The sequence below is a fragment of the Tetrao urogallus genome (genome assembly GCF_951394365.1).
Source record: "Tetrao urogallus genome assembly, chromosome: 2".
Lineage (NCBI taxonomy): Eukaryota > Metazoa > Chordata > Aves > Galliformes > Phasianidae > Tetrao > Tetrao urogallus.
In genome coordinates, this window is record NC_136814.1 from 71505985 (window position 1) to 71529940 (window position 23956).

At 37.9% G+C, this 23956-nt stretch overlaps 1 protein-coding gene across 1 annotated transcript in view; it reads right to left on the bottom strand.

Annotated features, from left to right (window-relative positions):
- Window positions 1–23956, bottom strand: part of KLHL32 (kelch like family member 32) — a gene marked incomplete at both ends in the record, with an annotated part of 96425 nt that overhangs the window by 68715 nt on the left and 3754 nt on the right. The window contains one exon of the mRNA XM_079532867.1: window positions 2932–3039. Coding sequence (XP_079388993.1) covers window positions 2932–3039 — 108 coding nt within the window. The remainder of the gene's footprint in view (window positions 1–2931; window positions 3040–23956) is intronic.

The following is a 23956-nucleotide window of genomic DNA, read 5'->3' on the forward strand; positions in this document are numbered from 1 at the left end:
TTGCCCAAGATTTTGCTATTAGAGTATTACTGACAGTCTACATGCAAAGAGCACTCTGCTGAAACTATGTTCTGTGTTTCACCTTAACTTTACTGTTGAGGAAAGAAAACAAAATTTTCCTCTTGTAACTTTTTATTCATTTCTATACCAACATTTATTTCTTTGTTGTTATATGATATGGGACCATAATAATGGATTAATTCCATTGGAATTCTTAAATTCTTTAACTTCCATCTTATCACAACCTTTCCTTCTACTGAAAAATCAATTTTCTTCTAAAAGCAAAAGATTTACAGCAGTCATTACAATAAGGCACTGTCTGCCTCAGCAGACAGGGTGATAACATCAGTACTATTAGTCTGTGGTAGCATTTCAAATTTAAAAATAATAACATAAGGATGTTAGAGTTGCATTTCTGATTGCAATATCATGCTAAAAATTAAATTTGTTAATTTTGATGATTTTAAACAACCATAGGCATCAAATATTACCATCATGCAATATTGAATATTTCCAGCAGATGTCTCTAATGCACTATTTTACACAGAAAGTTACATTAAAGTTACATTCAAACTGAATATAAGTTTAGCAAAATATTTTTTAAATTAAGTAGAGAAAAGCTGAAATTAAATATTTATCTGTTGAGACATGGATAGGTTATTACTGTCACTATACTGCTGTCAGTTGCACAGTGGTTTTTTTGCAGTGACTGAAGGTTTTCAAACTGAAAGCCTTTTTTTTTTTTTTTTCTTTTTTTGACAAGCAAATCTGATCATATCTTGACATGTCAGAGCAATATCAAATTGTAACTGGCAGGAATGAATTTTGGCTTACTAAGAAATACTTTGAAACAAAAACAGAAACAGAAACAGTTCACATACTCAAACTGAAAATGTCTGGTTTCACAACTTTGGTATAAGCATGCAATAATCCAACTATTTATTAATAATCTTTGTGGATTATTCCCACTCAGTACCTTGAAACATAAATGTTCACCAAGGTTTTGTCAGTCTGAGTCAGTACATAAGCGATGCTCAATATTTATAAACCAAGCACAAGAAGAGAATTTCAAGGGCATAAGGGAAAAAAATCAATATTACATTTTCACTGATCTGCATTATCACTGTGTTGTACTTCAAAAATATCTTTCTAAGAGAATTCCTTGAGAATTGTTGTAATTTCTCTGTGCTTCAAAGTAGCATATCCAATAGAGCTGATAAGAGTATAAAACGTTGCCCTATAAACTCTTATGAATGTGAGCGACTGTATATACAGGCAAATCTATATTTAACTCAAGATGCCAAATAATTTATTGAAAGTAGATTGCACTTAAAAATGAAAGACTCAGAAATGTCTATAGGCTCAAAGATAGGAAGCATTTTAAGTACTAGGGAGCTGAGGATACTGCCCCAGAAGTAAGGTGGGCTAGACTATTGTCTTATAATAAACAAACTCATCCAATCACAGTCATTTATTTTACATAGTTTTACTAGACTTTGAATTCTGATGAAAGTTAGAGGACTGTTCTGTTCACAGCAGATAGAAAAAATCAGTACATTATAGCACGTTTTCAAAATTGGTTTTGATCTTTTAGATTTATTTAGCAACAAGAGTTCTACTTTCACTATACTAAATCTATATCTCAAATAACTCTGAGGATGGCACAGATTCTCCACAATACAAGAAACAATCTTACCTGTCACAGCTTTGAACCGAAATAACAAAAACCATACATACAACTGGTAACTTCAGCCAATTCAGTAACATAGCATGGTCTCTCTTTTTTTTTTTTTTTTTTTTTTTTTTTTTTAATACAAAGAAAAAGCTTATTCAGTATTCAAAGTTTTGTTTTCCTAGCACGAAACACAAAAATCTCAAGAGTTAGTCTCTAAAGCTAATGGCAAACTATTATCTGTATTCTGGTTATAAATTATAAATCCTTTACCTCTATTTAATTCCCCTTGAAAAATTAATGACTACATACACCACAGTACAACACAGAAATGGATTTAAGCTTCTTTTCAAAATTAATTCATAAATTAAATTGTTTTTGCAATAATTCCAGAAATACTTCAGTTTTCTAGAATGTTTAAGTACAAAGCAAAAATATCTCCAATGGTATAAGAAGCTCTTAGTTCACTGAACTGAACTGAGATGAAATTGTAGAGGAACATTGACAAGGAATGCAAAGAATAGATATGGCAGGACATATAAATGCATTGGATGCTTTTATTGCGGGTTTTTGCTGTTGTTGTTTGGTTTGTTTAAATGTTTGTTTGCTTTTGGGGGTTATTTTTGGTGGGTGTAAGAGGAGTCAAGTAGGAGTAGAAATAGGAGCATCACTTCACATTCTCCAATTCTCCAAAGTTTCATTTACACCGATACACTAGTAACATAATATGATATACAATCTGCTCTCATAAAAATTGCAACAAAGAAAGATGCACAGTACCTATACGCATTTAGAAAGATAACTGGATTATATCTTCCCAGAAAGTAAAAGACCACATTTCCCCTCGACTGTACAATTAGTCAAGCCTAGCAAAGGTTCATAAATATTTATTATTAGAAAAATGCCTACTTTATTTTTTTCTCTCTCATTTAGCACATGGATCAACTCACATCAAATTTTTATGAACAATCTGACCGCCATAAAAAGGGCACATAAGCCATATAAGGTTCACTGCTTGGATACAATACAATGGATATAATACAGTACACATGTTTTTATTGGAAAATTCCTCTATGGGTGGGGGGGGGAGAACAACAACAAACAAACTACTCACATAAACAATATAGCCTAAGTAAGATCTGTTAAGTCAAAAGACCTTGCACTGGGGAATGCATAAGAACAGTACTTCTCTAAGGGCAGTCTTCTGTTTTTATTGCAAATTGTTTTAATTTCTCTCAATTTAAAGAGCTGTGCAGTACCTGTCCAGTATATGCAAAGTCCAGGGCTTGTTTTAAACCTAGGCTTGTGACACCATGCAGATTCACCTCGTCAGCTTCACTTTCAACCATGCAGAGACTGAACATTGCCTAGGAAAAGAAAAGAAATATTAACAATTAAAAAAAACCCAGTGAAGTCCCAGGAAGAAGTATTTGTTTTTTCAACTTCACTAACCTTTGATTTTCCTTGAATAAGAATTCTAAACAGCATCAGACTTGTGAGTTAGAGTGAGATGTACACCATACTTGCAATACTACTACCTAGCAATCAATCATGAAAGAGAATTCTTTTATCAATAAATACAAAAAAATTATTCTGAAAAAAGATTGAGACAAATAACTTTGGTCCATGAATATACAATCCCTAAGTAATTTAGGTAGAATCAACAGGAACAGTCACACAATAAGATATTGTTCAATAAAAGTGAGAAAGAACTGGTCTCAGTAAAAAAAAAAAGTACAAACATCACTAGAACTAATCCTTGTAACTATGAATAGTATCACTGTATATAAATATAGGTAGGATAATAAACCATAGACAATTACATGTATAAGAAAAAGAGACAGTTATGATAGTTAACACAGTGTCTCTTTTTTAAATTAATCCCCTCCAAATAGCACCTCAATCTATAAAGTGAACAGTGTTAAAATCAAGTTATTAAAAGAAGAGCAAGGATACAAATACAGTCACCTAAACCTACAACTGCCCTTTACTTAGTATTGTCCCAGCTTCTCAGGCTGTATCAATCCTCCATAAAACCTACAGTGAAGACTAGCAAAGTTATACTAGACTTCTCTGCAAGTAAAAATGAAGAAAGCAGCTGTTCCTTTCATCAAGTCTCTTTGAAGATCATCAGTCTTCAGCAGCTCCCTGGACTGAAGCAACCTTAGTCTCTGGATCACCAATAGAAACCTTTTTCTTCCTAAGCCTGCCTTTGCCCTGCACAACACACATTCTTGCAAGGTCCTTATAATTCCTTTTTCTCTCCTCATCACTCCAATTCTCCAGACAAATACTCTTCTTGAAATGCAACCTTTATCTCTGTCACTTCCCTATACACTTAACAAAATATACCATTCTCAGTGAACAAATAAATGAAACGGTTTGACCATCTGTCTCAGTCCTGGTGGGTTTTCTGCAGAAATGTTAATGCTTCTATCTATATAGGCTAGTAAACTTCACAGAATCACAGAATTGTAAGGGTTAGAAGGGGCCCCTACAGATTATCGAGTCCAGTCCCCCTGCAAAGCAGGCCCCTTTACGGCAGGCTGCACAAGGTATCCAGACAGGTCTTGAATATCTCCAGAGAAGGCAAATCCACAACCTCCCTGGACAGCCTGTTCCAGCGCTCTGTCACCCTCACCATGAAGAAGTTCCTTCATATATCGGTGCAGAAATTCTTATGCTCCAGTTTATGGCCATTTTCCCTTGTCCTGTCCCCACAGACTACTGAAAAAGATGTTGGCCATGTCCCTTTGGCTCCCACATGTGAGATTTTTATAAACATTAATAAGATCCCCTCTCAGTCTTCTTTTCTCAAGGCTGAACAGACCCAGTTCACTCAGCCTTTCCTCATGGCGGAGATGCTCCAGGCCCTTTATCATCTTTGTGGCCCTTCGCTGGACTCTCTCCAGGAGATCCCTGTCTTTTTTGTATCAGGGAGCCCAGAACTGGATACAGTACCCCAGGTGAGGCCTGAACAAGGCAGAGTAGAGGGGAATGTCACCTCCCTCGACCTGCTGTCCACGCTCCTTTTAATGCACCCCAGGATCCCATTGGCCTTCTTGGCCACTAGGGCACACTGCTGGCTCATAGCCAACCTCCTGTCCACCAGGACATCCAGGTCCTTCTCCACAGACCTCCTCTCCAGCAGGTCGTGTCCCAACCTGTACTGTTACTTGCAGTTATTCCTTCCCATGTGCAAGACTCTGTATTTGCTTTTTTTAAAGCCCATCTGGTTTATTGCTTCCCAGCTCTCCAGTCTGTCCAGGTCTAGCTGAAAGGCAACACATTCTTAAGGTGTGTCAGCCACTCCTCCCAGCTTTCTATCACTGGCATACTTGCTGTTCACCTTGGAGAACTCCAGTAAAGAAGCACTTCCAATGAACTTCTATATTAATGCACTCTTCTGCATCTGCAGTTACTCTGATACATGCAGAAGCTGAGGCAGTCGACAAGCACACTGGATTTCATATACATAACCTGACACCAAGAGCTACTGAAACTAAAGGAAAAAATAAGCCTTATCCTCTCTAACAGTTCAGCACATCATTCTCTTAGACTCAGACAGCTTCTTTCAAGAACTGAGAATTTCATGCAAATAACTGATTTATTCTGAAAGCATTAGTTTTTTTTCATCATTAAAATACCACAGTTTGACAAAAATCTGCTGCCTGGAAATCATCCAGGATAAACAAGAATGAAATTTATCATATGGTCTGTCCTTGTATTTTCACAGTTCTTATTTCAGTAAAGTTATATCAGGGTATCTACCACAGTGGCAACAGCAAAGAAATGCAAAATAGTTTAAAGGCTTTATCACACTAAGGTAGTAAGACATAGGCATGAAATAGAGATATATACATATACATATAAATATAGCAAGTTCAAATGTTTGTCTAATTCCATTAAAAATGTAATTGTGGTTGGACATTTCGTTGTCATTTAACTGTAACAAAAAAGTTTTAATAGCTACTGAGAAGCTTCAGGGTTTGCCAGGAGCTGCAAGGGTTTCCATCAGCCATCTGCTCCTTGTAAAGGCAGAACTCCAGTTTTTGTCAGGAGGAGAGAATTTGAGGCCAAAAAGCACCAGTTGAAACTAGCCTCACAACAAACAAGGGCATAATCTTGCCCTGCATCCAAGACCCTTTAACATTTCTGGGGATGCAGTGCCTTCCAGCATGGCTGGAAATAATACTTCATTTGCATTTGCTAATTGCAAAGGGACAGTGACAACTGTCAGCTTTATCCAAAGTTTTATCCTCTGCGTACTGGCAGGCTTAATAATAAAATAAAATAAAAAAAAAGTACTGGTTTACTAATGCTTGTTCTTGGGGTTTTAGAAAGAGCTACTGCAAACCAAACCATACTTTTCTTAACATTTTCTGCATGACTTTATTGGGGCTGCCCGTCATATGCTGTATGAGACAGAAGTGTTTCTAACACTTCAGCTGGTTACCATTTCAGTATAAAAATATTTCAGAAGTCAATTGAAAGGATTGCATGTTTATTTGCTAAATTATGTTACAATATAGTACAATAGAACAATTGCAGGATTTCTTACACTGTTAGGAGTAGTACATTTAATCTTGGGAATGATTATCACAGCATAAATCATGCTCTCATAAAAAGGATAAATAAACTTTACATGCTAAACCAGCTTTATACAACAGAACAAGACAGACAACAAAAAGTGCAATACAAGATTCGAGACAAAAATCACACCAGACAAGTAAGTCATTTTACCTTCACTAAGCCTTTGAGAATGGATTATTTGTTAAGCAGGAGCATATTCCCAGTAGTTTTATACTATGTTACTATTCACAAATACCATGGCTAGGAGTTCTGATATTTTTCATTATAATATAGATTTTTCCTTAGATAAAGAATTTATATTCACCATACCAGTGAACAATTATGTTCAGATTTATACAGCCCATGTATTTAAGTGTGTTATCAATATGCATTAAAGTATATGAATCTACAATTACAGAGTACGTTCAGTCTCAGGGAAACTGGGAAAAGTGTTTTGTGCAAGAGTGCAAAAGTGAATTTACAGAACTGCTGATAATGCTGTACATGAAGCATTCTACGCATCAACTGTTGCTATTTCTATTAAGCAGTAATCTGATCAACTAATACAGAGAAATGTTGTGGTAGGCCATTTTTTTATTTCATCTGTGCTAGACCGGAACAGAAAACCAAGGGCAACAGCATCTAGTTTACTTAACAGTCTTTATCTTCTTTTTCTAAGCAAAATACACAGGCTAGATCCTGCATGCTATGTGGGTTTTGCCAGATTGTCTGCAAATTATGGTCGGTATATACTCAGACCAGAACAAGAAGAGAAGGAATTTTATTTACATTTATTTTTAGTAAAATGTATTCCAAAATTCAGAAGTATCTTTTAATTATTCTGAAGCTCCTTAAAAGCTCTTCTAGTAAGAATTGCTTACATCACAGTATGTATAGGTGCTTTCCTTGCTGCAAAGACTAACTTGTCGTATCAGAAATTCATAACTGAATATACTTTTTTGGATAATATTTCTTTACCACACCAACTTCAGAGTGAAAGGCAAAGCTTTTGGTGCAGAACTTCCTATGCTCAAGTTTATGGCTGTTTTCTTTTGTCCTGTCCACAAAGGCCATGTGCCTTTGGCTCCCACACATAAGATTTTTATTTCTCTTCCAAGACCATCATGACTGTGGATAGCATCCAAACTGCCAATATATCATCAAGTGATGTTCCCTTTTACAACAAAACTCACTAGTAAGAGGACTCATCTTTTCTTCCAGCTCCTGTAAATCTCCAGGCCTTGATCTGTCACCCAGAAAATGAGTAAATATTGAGGAAAATCAAGTGATTGCTTAAATATTGGTTTTTATCTGTTTGGTTTTTTTTCAAAGTCAAGACTTGAATTAGCTAAATCAATCCCTCGGAAGAAAAATGACCATGATATTCCTGCCATTCTGTAGCAATTGCATCAAAATTCAGTGATCAACATGTACTCAGACACAAACAGTCCTAGATAAGCTTTAAGGAGCTTCAAATAAGATATACCATTTTTTGAGGAGTGAGAAGATCACCTTATTAGCTGTAGAAAGAGAAGATGAGAAGGAATCAAAGCCCTTTTCTTCTTCTAATCTAGGCCTGAAACAGAACCAGAGCTAGAGAACTTCTCAAAAAATCACAGAATTGTAGAATATCCTGAGTTGGAAGGGACCCATAAGGATCACTGAGTCCAAAATACATGAACCTTGGAGAAAAATAATCAAACAATATCTGACAAAAGCGGTTCTCAGACTCTTGAAAATTTGACTTCAAAGCAAGTTGGTGTGCCTTTAGTAAATGGCATATTTGTAGTTTAACCAGTTAGATATCAGCACCCAAAGGTAACTTCACAAAATAGTTTCCATAGAACACAAAAAAGAGCGTTGGATCTAACTTCCCCTGCTCAGCTCTGCAGCAACATCTACAGTCTCCTTCACAACACACAACTTTAATGTATAAATATGAGAATAATATTCAAAATCCCCAAAATACAAATTGCTCACTGTCAGAAACGGTGAAGTACAAAATTGCTCCTTGCCTCCAGAGTCATTTTCTCATTTACTCAGATGATTCATATCTGTGAGAGTGGTGAGCTTGCGTTCATTTCTACATGACATACATAATAATATATAAATGATATATAGTGTGTAAATATATTTACACATAAATATCTAAAAACATACTTACATGTTTAATTATATGTACATTTGAACACTGATACAACTTCAAACAAATTACAGGAAAATATTTGAAAGACAGCTAAAAGCATTAGATTATAATTTAAATCTCTATATTTGCTGTTTAACATTTAACACGTGTTTTGTGGGCAATCAATATATAGAAATAGGTATGTTTCGACACCAATTTACAGGATGTAGTGGGATGAAATATCCTAATATCCCTTTTATTTTATGGAGACCAGAACTACATGATATTCAAGGAAGGCCACACCAAGTATCCCTTCTGCTCTGTAACTGAAGAGGAAGCCTAAACAATTAGCTTAGCCTAGATAACTAAACTAGGTGAAAACTTTAATTCTAAGAATAACGGGTTATGTGAACTGATCTGAGGAACACAAATTGAAGAGATAGAATTGAATTGTTTCCTTTTAGCATATTCATTTTACGAGAACAGAAGAAATTCTGAAGGTATTTCTAGAATGAAAGCTACAAACCATAACAGTGACAATTCATTGAAAGATATTTGCACTTAGTTTGTTTTATGTGACGAATTAATATTTTTAAGAACCAGAGACTTCTTTCAATTATTTGAATTCACATAAAGTCATTTCAAGTTCAAAAGCCTTAGGGGTATGTGGGTCTTTAAAATAGTTGCAGATCACCAGATATGAAAAGCTGAATACATCCTTCCATTTGCCTACCTTGATTTTCTTACGCTCATCACTTATTTCAGCTACATCATTCCCAACCAACTTTTGTAAATCTTCCAAATGGAAGATGAGCAATTGAACATTTTAAGTTCTGCCTTCAAGAAATACTTTGAGTCCTCTAGGAATAAAGCACACTCAAAGATACTTCAAACTCCTTCAGCAAAAATACAAAGTGACAGTCATCTTTATCTATTTTTTCTTTATTTCTAAAAGCAACTTTCCAGATAAACCTGTTTTCAAAAACCAGAAAGTAAAATGAATCAGTCCACAGTCACCCCAAAAAAACATTTGCAAATTTTCTGTGTCAGTGCTCTCAAACATCGTTTTGCTAACTATCAGCAGCACTATTTCCACATCTACTTCATCAAAAAAATCACATAAATTTCCCCCCCCCACTAACACATAATTCTGAACTACACAACTCCTGCTTAACCACGGTTTCAGTCAAGAAACACCATTATTAAGTCTTGGAATACATCAGAATCATCTGAATTAAAAGCTGCATCCCCATGATGTTCATAGGGTTTCAGCAAAGGCAGGCTTGCTTTGCACAACACAGTGCAAGTATCTCCTATTCAGCTTACTCTGTCACTTTTCATCCTTCACTCTAACATTGCAACTCATGTACCAGAGCATGTCTTTACTTTCAGCTGTTTTTCTCATGTGGCTGTCCAGAAATCTGACACATTCTTGATAGTAAGAGTCATAAGCATTTCCTGCACTTCCTTGTAATCACAACCAGATAGAGAGAATGGAAAGTTGGCACAGAGCAAACTAGTGTTCTTGTAGTTCCTTTCATTGCAACACACTCAAAAAGATGAACACTCAGGATGTCAAGGTGAACTAACAGAGAGCAAGCCTCAGTGCACATGAGCTTACTCTACTTTACTCTGCTACTTTTCCTGAAAAATTATCAGCTATATTATAAGCACCATGGTCAAAGGTCAAAAGTTACAGCAGAAAAAACCTTATCAGTCTTACCTTAAAGTAAAACTTAAATACGCCATCCTACCCAGACTCTTTCATCACTGAGGCTAAACTCTCCAGCTAAAAAGCAAAGTGCAACAAGCAACTTGTTTAGTAGTCATATTATCTAGCTTAACTAACTCTTACCACCCAATTCAGAAACAAGTCTGAACAAAACAAAACAAAACAAAACAAAATAACACCCCCCCCACACACACACAAAAAAAACACCAGCATGCTAGTACTGAAAAAAAAATTTTGAAAATGAGTGAACATCTATTCAATCTTTCAAGCAAATTAACTGGTGAAGAACAATGATAGCATTATTGCCAAATTTTCCTCAGCTTTTTGCACTGAATTTTTAAGGTAAACAACACTACTGAGTATTATTTTAGTGTTTCAGAAGAGAAGAACTACCATCTCAAATTACCGTCTCCACAATTCTACAGTGATATTGCTTGAGCTCTTCTCAAAATTATCTTAAAATAGACAGGCATCTTCATTAAGTGCAGTGTTTTATTCAGATTCATTTCCCATAGCATATTCATTTACTTTTATGTTCATCTGTTGCACATCTTTTTCTTTTCAGAAAATTTATTATCCTTCTCTAATGCATCATAAGAGCTATTAGAAAAGTAAACAAACACTTAAGAAATCTTGGATCGGTTTCTTACACTGCTCAGGGAGCTCAGTTATGATTTGAATTCCCAATTTTTTTTTATTGCATGTGTAATTTTCAGCCTGTGAAATCTTAACTAGCATCAGTGGAACAGCTCAGTCTTCAGTTCTTCCTTATTTAGTACCCAGGCCTATCTGTGTACACGATGCTCAAAACTACAAATATCCAGTCTCAAGACTGTCTGGACTACAAACTCTTTCAGACCAAAACTCTCCTTTGTAGACTGTTGTCATGGTTCTATGTTTTTTTTGTTTTTGTTTTTTGTTTTTGGGTTTCAGTATTCCACATCAAAACATCATGTAGTGTACGGGGCATTAAAGTGTCACTGCCCCAATTCCAAGTACCTATCCCTGTACATTACAGCAGTCACGGGATGTGGCCCTTCCGGGTGGGGGGGCGCTCTCTTGCTGCCTTGCAGTGGGTGCTGGAGGGTGCTTTCCTAGCCGTTCCAAGCTTTTCAGGTTTGACTCGGTCCCGGGAACTCTCTCTCTCATCTTGTCTGATTTATTAATCTCAATTTCAATTAAATTGTATATATTGTGTTATCTTGTATTCCAATATTATAGTAAAATAAGTTTTCCTCCATAGATTGTTGCCGCTGCTCTTTTCCTCCCTTCCTTCCTTCCCATTTTTGTGGGACTGGGGTGGGGGGGGAGGGCAGAGGCCTGTCGCCCCTGTCACGGACATAGATTGATCTGGTCAACTCCGTGACAGATTTTTGGCGCCCAACGTGGGGCCAGACTGCTTTTTAGCTTTTAGAACGAATCTCTTTTTCTCTCTGCTCTTAGAGAGCTTCGTTAAGGAGCATTATCAGCAGTTCAGGTTTCTGTGCTGGAAAACCTGACCTTGAAAGATTAGGCGTACTGCCAGTGTTCTGGGATATTTGAAAATTTTGAGCACTACTTAGTCTGAGTAGTGCCTTTTTTTCCTTTTTTTTTTTCCCTCCTCTTGGTAGCTTCAATTCATTAACCCTTTTTTTTAGCAAGCACCAGCGATGAACCCACTCATTATCGTGGGGGTGCTGGGTAAAGGATTTAAAGCAATGGTGTTAGTCACAACCTACTGGCCAGTAATCCATCTCACACTTGTGTGTTGTGGAATTGCATTCATATATAACTACCTAAGGGCACTGATGGAAACACCTATGTTTTACCTATTTGCAATGTGGTATGATTTGAACTTTGACATCTACATCCCAGAAGGAATGGCTAATTTCACAAACAACTACATCCCAGAAGGAATGGCTAATTTCACAAACAACTACATCCCAGAAGGAATGGCTAATTTCACAAACAACTACATCCCAAATGGAGTAGCTAATTTTACCAACAACACGATGTTCAGACCGGTCTCTGGGTTTTCTTCTCGGTTTGTCAAACGTTTTTTGAATCCTGAATTAATACCCATGTTGTTGTTCGCGTCATCAATTTTCCTGAATGTATTCCTATGCATTTGTATTAAGGGAAAGGAGTCTCTTCCAAAACTAGAGAATGATGATTGGCAGGGAATATGGAGAGGTTTAGGAAAGGTTTTAGAAGCATGGGGACCCGCAGTGTCATGGGATTTTACTCTTGAACACCTGTGGGATCCTGAGAAACTAAGCCAGTATTTGAGTCAGGGACTATGCGGCTTACATAAATCTAAGGAGGTACAACTAATTTGGGGTTTGGCTTGTGCTTACCGTGCCCTATATAATACCATTCTGAAGAGAGAGAGTTTCCGAGCTGAGGTTCAAGCCAAAGGGGAAAATCCCCAAGTCAAATCTAATCAATCACAGGAGACACCAGTAACAATACCAGTTGCTCCTGTGGAGGGCAAGAAATGGAAACGAGTGTCTTCGCGTCTTGAACGAAAAAGAGAAGAAGAGGAGGAGGAGGTGGAGGAAGATCCAGGCGAGGGGCCCTCCTCAGAACCACCACCATCGCGAAAGGCAAAAGGGAAAACTAAGAGACATGCAGAAGAGAGTGATGAAGAGGAAGTCTCTATTACTACTCGCCGGCCTCTAAAGATGACTGAAATCCAAGGTTCAAGAAAGGAGTTTACACGGCGCCCAAATGAAACTCTTGTTTCCTGGTTGGTTCGCTGTTGGGACAGTGGGGCCCATAGCTTGTCTCTGGATGGTAATGAAGCTCGCCAACTAGGTGCCATTGCCAGAGATCCAGCTATTGATAGAGGAATTAGTCGGTGTTCGGATGAGGCTGCCTGCGATGCGATGTCTGCGATGAAGAAATGGGATACAGTTGAAAAGGGGATCCAGTATTTGAGGGAAATAGGCGTGGTGGAAATGCTGTATGACCCTAACTTTGTTCCTAACCACCCACAACAAAACCGCGACCCTGAAAAAGTGAGGACAACGCCTGAGATATGGCAGAAAATCGTGACAACAGCACCGGACAAATATGCCGCTACACTAACATCAGCATGTGACAGATACCAAGAACAACAGAGAACGCCCTTAGTTTATGAATTAATTGTTACGCTCCAAAACTACGAACAATTGCTGTCCCCAATTCATGCTGCCGTTGCTGCTATATCAAAAATGACAGAGCAAGTGTCTCAACTGATTAACCGTGACCATGGAGAAGACATGAGGAAGTGACACGGTCAACCTACTCCTGTACTACGAGCCCGGGTGAAAGAATTACAAGGCAGATCAACCACCAGTGCAGTTGCTCCAGTTACCACAGGTAATGAATAGAGGGGCCCTGCCCTCAGTCGGGGGGGGAAAGGGATAATAGAGTATATTGGACTGTGTGGATTCGATGGCCTGGCACATCAGAACCACTGAAATATAAGGCCCTGGTGGACACTGGTGCACAGTGCACTCTGATGCCCTCGAGTCATGAAGGGACAGAATCAATCCATATTTCTGGAGTGACCGGTGGCTCTCAAGAATTGACTGTGTTGGAGGCTGAGATAAGCCTCACTGGTAAGGACTGGCAGAAACATCCTATTGTGACGGGCCCAGGGGCTCCATGTATACTAGGTATTGATTATCTCAGAAGGGGGCATTTCAAGGATCCTAAGGGGTATCGATGGGCCTTTGGAATAGCTGCTGTGGACACAGACAACATTAAGCAGCTGTCTGTTTTGCCTGGCCTGTCAGAAGATCCGTCTGTTGTGGGGCTGCTGCGAGTAAAAGAGCAACAGGTACCGATTGCTACAAAAACGGTGCACAGGCGACAGTACCGCACCAACAGGGATTCTTTGCTGCCCATTCATAAGTTAATTCGTCAACTAGAGAGCCAGGGAGCGATCAGCAAAACTCACTCGCCTTTTAACAGCCCCATATGGCCAGTGCGTAAAGCCAGTGGAGAATGGAGGCTGACGGTGGACTACTGTGGCCTGAATGAAGTCACACCCCCACTGAGTGCTGCTGTGCCGGACATGTTAGAACTCCAGTATGAACTGGAGTCAAAAGCAGCCAAATGGTATGCCACCATTGACATTGCTAATGCCTTCTTTTCCATTCCTTTGGCCAAAGAATGTAAGCCACAGTTTGCTTTCACATGGAGGGGCGTTCAGTATACCTGGAACCGTTTGCCGCAGGGGTGGAAACACAGCCCGACCATTTGCCATGGGTTGATCCAAACTGTATTGGAACAGGGCAATGCTCCTGAGCACCTGCAGTACATTGATGACATCATTGTGTGGGGCGATACAGCAGAAGAAGTCTTCACGAAAGGAGAGAGAATAATCCAAATTCTTCTGAGTGCTGGTTTTGCTATTAAGCGAAGCAAAGTGAAAGGACCTGCCCAGGAGATTCAATTCCTAGGTATAAAATGGCAAGATGGCCGTCGTCATATCCCGACAGATGTGATCGACAAAATCACTGCTATGTCTCCACCCACTAGCAAAAGAGAGACACAATCTTTTCTGGGTGCAGTGGGCTTTTGGAGAATGCATGTTCCAAACTACAGCCTCATTGTAAGCCCCCTTTATTATGTGACGCGAATGAGAAATGAGTTTACATGGGGCCCTGAGCAGCAGCAGGCTTTTGAACAGATAAAACAGGAGATAGCCCGTGCCGTGGCCCTAGGGCCAGTACGGACGGGACAGGGTATAAAGAACATCCTCTACACTGCTGCTGGAGAGAACGGTCCCACTTGGAGTTTGTGGCAAAGAGCCTCAGGAGAGACCCGAGGCCGACCCCTGGGATTCTGGAGTCGAGCCTACAGGGGGTCGGAAGAGGGCTACACTCCAACTGAGAAGGAGATCTTAGCCGCGTATGAGGGGGTTCGGGCTGCTTCTGAAGTAGTCGGTACTGACACACAGCTCCTTCTGGCACCTCGACTGCCAGTGCTGAACTGGATGTTTAAAGGAAAGGTTCCCTCCACCCATCATGCTACTGATGCCACTTGGAGCAAGTGGATTGCACTGATTACACAACGAGCACGGATGGGGAACCTCAGCCGTCCAGGAATCCTAGAGGTCATCATTGACTGGCCTGAAGGTAAAAAGTTTGGAACACCACCGGGAGAAGAAGTAGCTCGTGCTAAAGAGGCCCCACCATACAATGAACTACCAGAGAATGAAAAGAAATATGCCCTGTTCACAGATGGATCGTGTCGTATTGTGGGAAAGCATCGCAGATGGAAATCTGCTGTGTGGAGCCCCACACGACAAGTTGCAGAGGCCACTGAAGGGAAAGGCGAATCAAGCCAATTTGCAGAGGTAAAGGCTGTCCAACTGGCCTTAGATGTCGCTGAACGGGAGAGGTGGCCAATGCTCTATCTCTACACTGACTCATGGATGGTAGCAAATGCCTTATGGGGGTGGTTACAGCAGTGGGAGCAAAATAACTGGCAAAGAAGGGGTAAACCTATTTGGGCTGCTGAACTGTGGAAAGACATTGCTGCCCGAACAAAGACTATAGTTGTAAAGGTGTGCCATGTAGATGCTCATGTGCCCAAGAGTCGGGCTACTGAAGAACAGCAAAACAACCATCAGGTAGACCGAGCTACCAAAATTGAGGTGGCTCAAATAGACCTGGACTGGCAGAACAAGGGTGAATTATTTCTAGCTCGATGGGCCCATGAGACCTCAGGTCATCAAGGGAGAGATGCAACATACAAATGGGCTAGAGACCGAGGGGTGGACTTAACTATGGATGCCATTGCACAGGTTATTCATAACTGTGAAACATGTGCCATCATCAAACAAGCCAAGAGGATGAAACCTCTCTGGGAGGAAGGGCGATGGCAAAAGTATAAATATGGGGAGGCATGGCAGATTGATTATATCACCTTGCCACGATCTCGCAATGGTAAGCATTATGTGCTTACTATGGTGGAGGCAACCGCTGGGTGGCTCGAAACATATGCAGTACCCCATGCTACCGCCCGAAACACCATACTGGGTCTCGAGAAACAAGTCCTGTGGCGACATGGCACCCCAGAAAGAATTGAGTCAGATAATGGGACTCATTTCAAAAATTCTCTTGTAAATACTTGGGCCAAAGATCATGGCATTGAGTGGATTTACCATATTCCCTATCATGCACCAGCCTCTGGTAAAATTGAACGATACAATGGATTGTTAAAAACGATGCTAAAAGCACTGGGTGGCGGAACATTTAAGCACTGGGAGAAGCATTTGGCAGAAGCTACCTGGTTAGTCAATACCAGAGGATCTATCAATCGTGATGGTCCTAACCAATCCAGTTCCCTACATACCGTAGAGGGAGATAAAGTCCCTGTTGTACATGTAAAGAACATGTTAGGAAAGGCAGTTTGGGTTCTTCCAGCTTCTGGAAAGGGCAAACCTCTCCGTGGTACAGTTTTTGCCCAGGGACCAGGATCCACTTGGTGAATAATGCAGAAGAATGGGGATGTCCAATGTGTAACACAAGGAAACTTGATGCCGGGAGAGTGCAGTTACTAATTCTATATATATATATAGCCATGTGTGAGTAATGCATTTTAATCATTTTTTTGTTTGTTTGTTTGTTTGTATATATGTATATGTATTTTAAGCATGATGTAATGATGTAGAATAAGGGGTGGAATGTCATGGTTCTATGTTTTTTTTGTTTTTGTTTTTTGTTTTTGGGTTTCAGTATTCCACATCAAAACATCATGTAGTGTACGGGGCATTAAAGTGTCACTGCCCCAATTTCAAGTACCTATCCCTGTACATTACAGCAGTCACGGGATCTGGCCCTTCCGGGTGGGGGGGGCGCTCTCTTGCTGCCTTGCAGTGGGTGCTGGAGGGTGCTTTCCTAGCCGTTCCAAGCTTTTCAGGTTTGACTCGGTCCCGGGAACTCTCTCTCTCATCTTGTCTGATTTATTAATCTCAATTTCAATTAAATTGTATATATTGTGTTATCTTGTATTCCAATATTATAGTAAAATAAGTTTTCCTCCATAGATTGTTGCCGCTGCTCTTTTCCTCCCTTCCTTCCTTCCCATTTTTGTGGGACTGGGGTGGGGGGGGAGGGCAGAGGCCTGTCGCCCCTGTCACGGACATAGATTGATCTGGTCAACTCCGTGACAACTGTACAAAAAAATAGCACCTCACTGTTCTTGTAACAGTAAATAAAATAAATAGATCATAATCTATTTAATCCCCTTTGTGGTATCTACTCCTTTATTAAGCTTTATTTTTTCTTAATTTCCAAGTACTAATCCTTCATTATGTAAGCAATGTTGTTTCTTCTTTGCTGCTTTTACCTATCACAATAAAAAAGCACGATTAACAAGAATTGTGATACTACTTTCACAGATGACAATGTATATCAAATATTAACAACGTCGTATGTATGTAACGTATACTTATTCAAATAATCAACTTAACAGGTGAACATTTCCTTACTGAATGTAAAAACACAGCTTGTTCTTCTCATAACTTGAATGTTATATCTTGCTTCATATTCATCTAATTTTAAGCTTGTCTGTCCTAAATCAATCATAAGCCGTGGCCTCTGGAGTCTCCTGTGCACTGAAAAACAGATCCATCAACACCAACTGCATGAAATATGATTAAGAGCCTCATTACATGATTCTTCTGAGCAAGTTCTATATAAATTCTCAGAGAAAATGTCACATAATGTCAATCATTGAAAACTGAGCCTGCGCTAATGCATCTGCTCAATGAAATCTATCTAAATATTTTTTTTAAAGCATTTGCCACACAACTAAAATGAATTCTGTAAAATGAAAATGTCAGCAATAAATCCCAATTTATGGGAATATACAGTTAAAGAATTTAAAAGAAGTACAAAAAAAATAATAATAAAAATAGCCACAACGCACAACAATACAAAAACAACTAAGCAGCAAAAGTACAATTTCTATGCAATACTGAAGGCTCACATGTTACTGTTGGCAAAATAAGTACATTGAGCCTCTGGTGTTTCTTTCAGTATATCAGTCAAAGAGTAATGCACTGCACCTAAAAGCTTACCAAATCAACCATTTATGTAACACACTTTTTGGGATTTCTCTGTTAATACACAGATATTAATTTCCTAGAGACTATAGAAGCAAGTAATGAAAATGGAAGTAGAGAGCTGCCCTACGTTACCATTGATAGGAACTAAGGATGTGATTTGTGCACATTTGTTGGGCACTGCTCAGCAAGAACAAAGCAAGTTTCTGGGTCGTAACAAGATACAGTCTTTACTCCCAGTCAAAATAACCAAAACAGAAGTATTCTGTTGTTAACAAGTTACATATTATATTTTTGGCTGAATCTGTATCGAATAGAATATATATTGTGATGGTTCTATTTTTAATAGTCAATGTACTGTTTTTTTCCCTAACTTTTGTTTAGATGCACAAACAAGATTTGATATATAATGAGAAGGGTAGACAGTAGCATACTATTCCTAGTGAACTGTTGTATCACTAATAAGACTTACATTGAAAAGTGGCTAAAGTTACGCTGTAGAAACAAAATAATTCTTCAATTTTCATGTGTAATCTCACATCATAAACAAAAAAAAATTAAGTAAATTACCACAGCTACAGAAACCTTAACAGTTCCAGCGCTTCACAAGTCACTATAGCTGATCCTGAATGCCAAAATTATTTTCATTGTGGTAGAAGAAAGAAAACTGAATTGCAAGGAGGACCATGCCGTGCAATGCACCGCTGAAATCTGCAGTAATGCACAGCCTGTCCTAACATTAGTTGTTCTTAAACAGGCCTGCTGTTTGGAATACAAAAGGAGCAGCATAACTGAAAACAGATTTTATCCAGCATCTCCAGTTAAGCACAGGAAAGTATGAGTCATATTTGCAAATTTTGGTTTAAATTGGTTTAATGCTTCCCAGCAAATGCATAAGCCTATTGTTCTTTTGATGATTTTAGCAAGCGATATCAAAATCAAGCCCAAAATAAAACTGAAATAAAAGCCAGCTCTTGAGCTAGCATTAACTGCCACAATGTGCTTCATGTAGGACACCTTGAAGGGGGGCTAAAATTAAATGTGTACTTCATACATCAAGACGTTTCCCACCTCAACGTATGTCAGCCATAAGTTAAGAACTGTATAGGAAAATTTCATGTAAAAGAACTGGAGTAACATAACATTAGTTATTACAATTAGCTTTTTAAGAAGGTAGTCATTATATGATGTGTCATTAGACACTGAAATCCAAGTGTGCCAAGCAATAGTAAACTGCAACAATTATCTTCTACCTTCTAGTTGAAGACTAACTGCAAAAGTATATTTGTTATATAAGAAGCCTAATGTCGTAATCTAAGGTGGTTCGTTTTATTAATATTTGTACTTATATACTTCCGTATCTGGCCCATTTTATAAAGGGTTGAACTAGATATTGTTCACATCTTGTCAAAAAGAAACTTGTTTTTCCACTATGACTATAAACCTATTATAGCTAGAGCATGAATTTGCTAAAGAAGGTCCCATAGCTCCCACTGACTATTTGATACAAAGTCTGAAAAATAAAACCAGCTCATGGAAGATTTTTTCTTTGACTTTCCACACCAGTTAATGAGAAAAACTACAACAGTTTTTAAGCATTAATTATTTGCTAAATAAAAGAAGAATGTCTTGACTAATCATGCTTCTGTTAACAGTATAGTTATTTGTGACAGCAGCTTTCATCCTCAGCTGAGCTTTGTCCTCCATCAGCTACCTCCTCTGAAACAAATACCTCCATAAAAATCATCTTTTCATTTTATTTTTAGAAGTCTACATTTGTCTGTTCTCATTTACCTTGGGTTTTTCTTTAATTTCTGACAAAAAAAATCCCACACCAAAAATAACAGACAACAGTTATGTCAATTTAATTATCCCCATTAATTTTATAGGCTTGATAACTACCTTTTTTGAATAGAAATCAAAATCTGGAAAGGTAGATACTAAAATATCATGTTTGAGAGATTCTAAAAACATAGATGTGTCCTAATATCAAGCAACACTGACTTCAAGTGATTATTACATACATTTGTAACCTGCTTTCACAGGTAATACACTATTAACCTTGGAAGACCAGGTTTTTATTTCAACCATAGCTGAAAATGTCCCAGACATCTGGGATTGTAAATAGTTTATTAGACTGAGATCACAAACCAACTTAGAAAAGAGACTACTTAGTGCGGTGAAAAGAACACCTAGGAAATGATGGTTTGTTATCTTATCCAAAAGAAGGAAAATACAATAAAACTTATAGAAGTCTGATTCAAAACAAACCAAAAGTATTTCTTCACACTAATGCCATGGATCACCTGTCAGAACATGCAGTGGATGACTATCTTACATAGAATCAATGGGAAACAGCATAAAATCCTAGATGAGACCAGTATTCAGGGTTGCTGAATAGACAGAAATCACACTCTCCATTAGAAATGCCTTAGTTAAACACAACTGAAGAGTTCTCAGGGATGCATGAAGTTCAGCCTGCTTTCGCTCTTTTTCTATAAGTATCACAATAGCTACTACTAAAATAGCCAACAGTCTGACACAGCAGGGCCATTTTTATTTTCTCATCCATTGCTGTTCATGATATCTCCTCCTTTCAAGCCATTAGCTACAAAAAAAGACCACTGAATTCAATGGTCACTTGTACATTAGGTCATCCAGCAAGAGTACGTTGAGACTTAGTGAGGTTTCAGAGGTCTAAGTTTGAATATGGGTTGTCTTAGGCAGATTAACTCCTGACACAGATAAACAAGCAGTAGCATTTTTGTTCAGGACAGTCAAACGTAGAGGTTCCACTGCTTAAATCCGGACTTTTATTAAATGAAGGCCTACAGTGACATGAATTCAACTAGCTGACACTGTATTTCAGGCTACTAAAATGAAGCTAACGTGGTGCAAAAAAAAGTACTAATAACAATGAAGCAATCGATTTTTATTATTTTTATTTTTTAAAGAAAGATAATTTCCTCTAAAACTTCTAACAAGAATAATGCGTAACACAGAAGGCAAAATCACGTCAGCAGTGTGATGAACTTCTAGTACAAATGAAGATGAATGCAAGAAATTTCCACCCCATGTGCACTTTATAAGATGTAGATCATGTTTTTAGCTCTTCAGCAGTCTTGTCTCTTTCTTTGGATATTTCTCGTGGTATGTCAGTCTTATTCACTGAAGCTAAGAGTAATACACTGCCCAAATAATTCTCTCAGGTGGTTTGAACACAAGGTGTTTTCAGCTTTGCTACACCCACAGAATAATAGCTTTAATTTCTCCTGAGGTTGTGCAGGAAGATACTAATGGAGACTGAAAAAAAATAGGAACTGTCTATTGCATCCAACAACACTCTAAGATAGAAGATTTCTTCACCAGAATATAGGGATTCAGAATAAAATAGATATAAAACACTTCCATACCACAGCCCTGCTCCAATAATTTGGCTTTCCATTGTCAGACACTTACAGCAACACACAAGAGGCAGTGGGGCCGAGCTTCAGGATGTTTGCCATAGAAGCACTGTAAAATTGAACAGAGAGCACAGGGAAGCAAAGGAGAAGACTTCTGTCCTTCTTTTAAATAGAGGAATCTCATCAACTGCACTGTTACCAATCACCAGATGCTGTTATAATACTAATTTAATGAGAGACAGTGAGTTACAGTCTCTTATGGCCTACCTCACTAACTGTGAGGTTAATTCTGCCACACTTATTGTATAGGGAATTAAAAAATAAATAAATAAAAAATCAGGAAGATGACTCAGAGAACAAGACACCGTGTTGCCTTCCATCCATCAGTGGCAGAATTGCAATTAATTCATTTTTGTACTATAAGAATTACAACAGAAACATACTTACTCTGACAATAATAATAACTGTAGGGAATTTGAAAACAGAATTCACAAAAGACTATTGTAAATGCTTGTGATAGTACCCACACTGCTGTGCTGTGGGAATTCCGTCTGCATCAATGGAAAACCACTTCAGAGCCCCACAGAACAAAGAAGAACTAACTGCAAAGATAAGGATGAATAAGGATGTTCTAGAATTGCATTTCCTTCCCTATTCAATTTTTTTAATATAGAATTAGGCTAACTTAGAATATTGCATTTCATTAAGATGCTTGGGTTCAGGTTATAGGTAAAAAATAGGCATATTGGAACTCTAACTCCTTGTAAATAGCAGCAATATAAGAGCTTAGTTTTATTATTTGATTGAAGAACTAACAATAATTAAAAGCAAGATGGTGAATTTAACAAAAAAAGTTTATATGTTTGGGGGAAAAAGAATTAAGAGTAGTTTAGAAAAAATCAGATGCCACAATGAATCCATGTGACTGAGATCTAACAAAGCTATGTTCAGTAATTAAAATAGATGAAATACTTCAATTTCTCAACTGTGCCATAATTTCCAACTGAGAAAACAAAAGGAAACTGATCTTAGGAAAAGTTTTAATATACAAGATATACTTTCAACTTACTCAGAAAGCTAATAGTGAGGGGAACGGCCTCTTTTTGAACAAAAGTCTCAAGTACTCAATACTGAACAGATGCTTCCTGAACCAAACAATTTATTTGATCCAATGAGAAGAGCTAACATTTTTAAAGATTACCTGGAAAAAGGATTTCTATATCAGCATCACTTCCAGGTTACAATAGCATGTCGTCAGTACTACAGGTCCTTAAATCTATTCATAAGCAAGGGAGAGCCTTTTCCTCTTCCTGACTCATATAACAAGACCTCAGAAACAATTTTCTCCATTCAATCAGAATTTTTTTATAAAAATAAGAGCAATCAACACTGATACGTACACAGGAATATATATTCTGTTTAGAGAGATGAAAGACAGCACAGAAAAAACGAACTGTTTAACAATCAACTGTGACAGCTATAAATACAAAGACAGTAAACAAAATTAGTATCCATTTGGTTAACTTCAAAGGATTCTCTTAAGAATTGAAAAGCTTACTGTGGAAAAAGAAATAGCACAGGATACTACTGACATTTTATAATAGTTTAGAAATATTAATAGAATTATTAGATTTCTGAGTCTATTCTAGTTAATTGATATAATTGTTCATTCAGACAACATAAAAAAGTACATTTTTCTGAGACAAAAAAAAAATCAAGTCCTATAACTATAAACATCCCCAAGTGAAAAATAAGGAAGGAGAAAAGAGTTATTTTGACCTAAAAAACCAATGTATTTTCTACGAGAAAAGCTTGAGCTTACATAATCACCTGCCAGCACTGAAAATGCCTGCAAATGAAGTCAGGCAGCAACATTTCATTTTGCTCCCAGAGGGGAAAAAAGGGGGAAAAAAAAGAAAAAAATTATTTGGAAATTACTTATCCTTCTAGAGCTATCAAAATGCACATATACTCACTAACTCACTAACTCAAACTTCTTGTCTCACTTCAATGTTTAGGATAGCCTGCTGGACTCAGACATTGCAAGTCCTTTCTGACTGAACTGTTCTATTTTCAATTCTGATATTTCAGCACAGCCAAAACTACAAGATCAATTATACCAACTAGAAGACAGGATGGCAGGCTACTATCCAAAAGATATTATGGTGAAATCCACTGTTTGTTGAAGGTCAGGTCCCTGTTTTGTCTTAAAAAAACAAATGAAGAATTTATCTGTGCCAAAGAAAAAAATGATAGTAAGACAATCTCTGACATTCACCACTCTTCCACATACAGTAGTTCTTACTCCCTCATCAGTTTCTAACAGGACATACAGTCATCCTTCAAGTGTTAACAAATTTTCATTGTACTAAAACAAGTGAATAAGTCACAATTTGGGGAAAAAAAA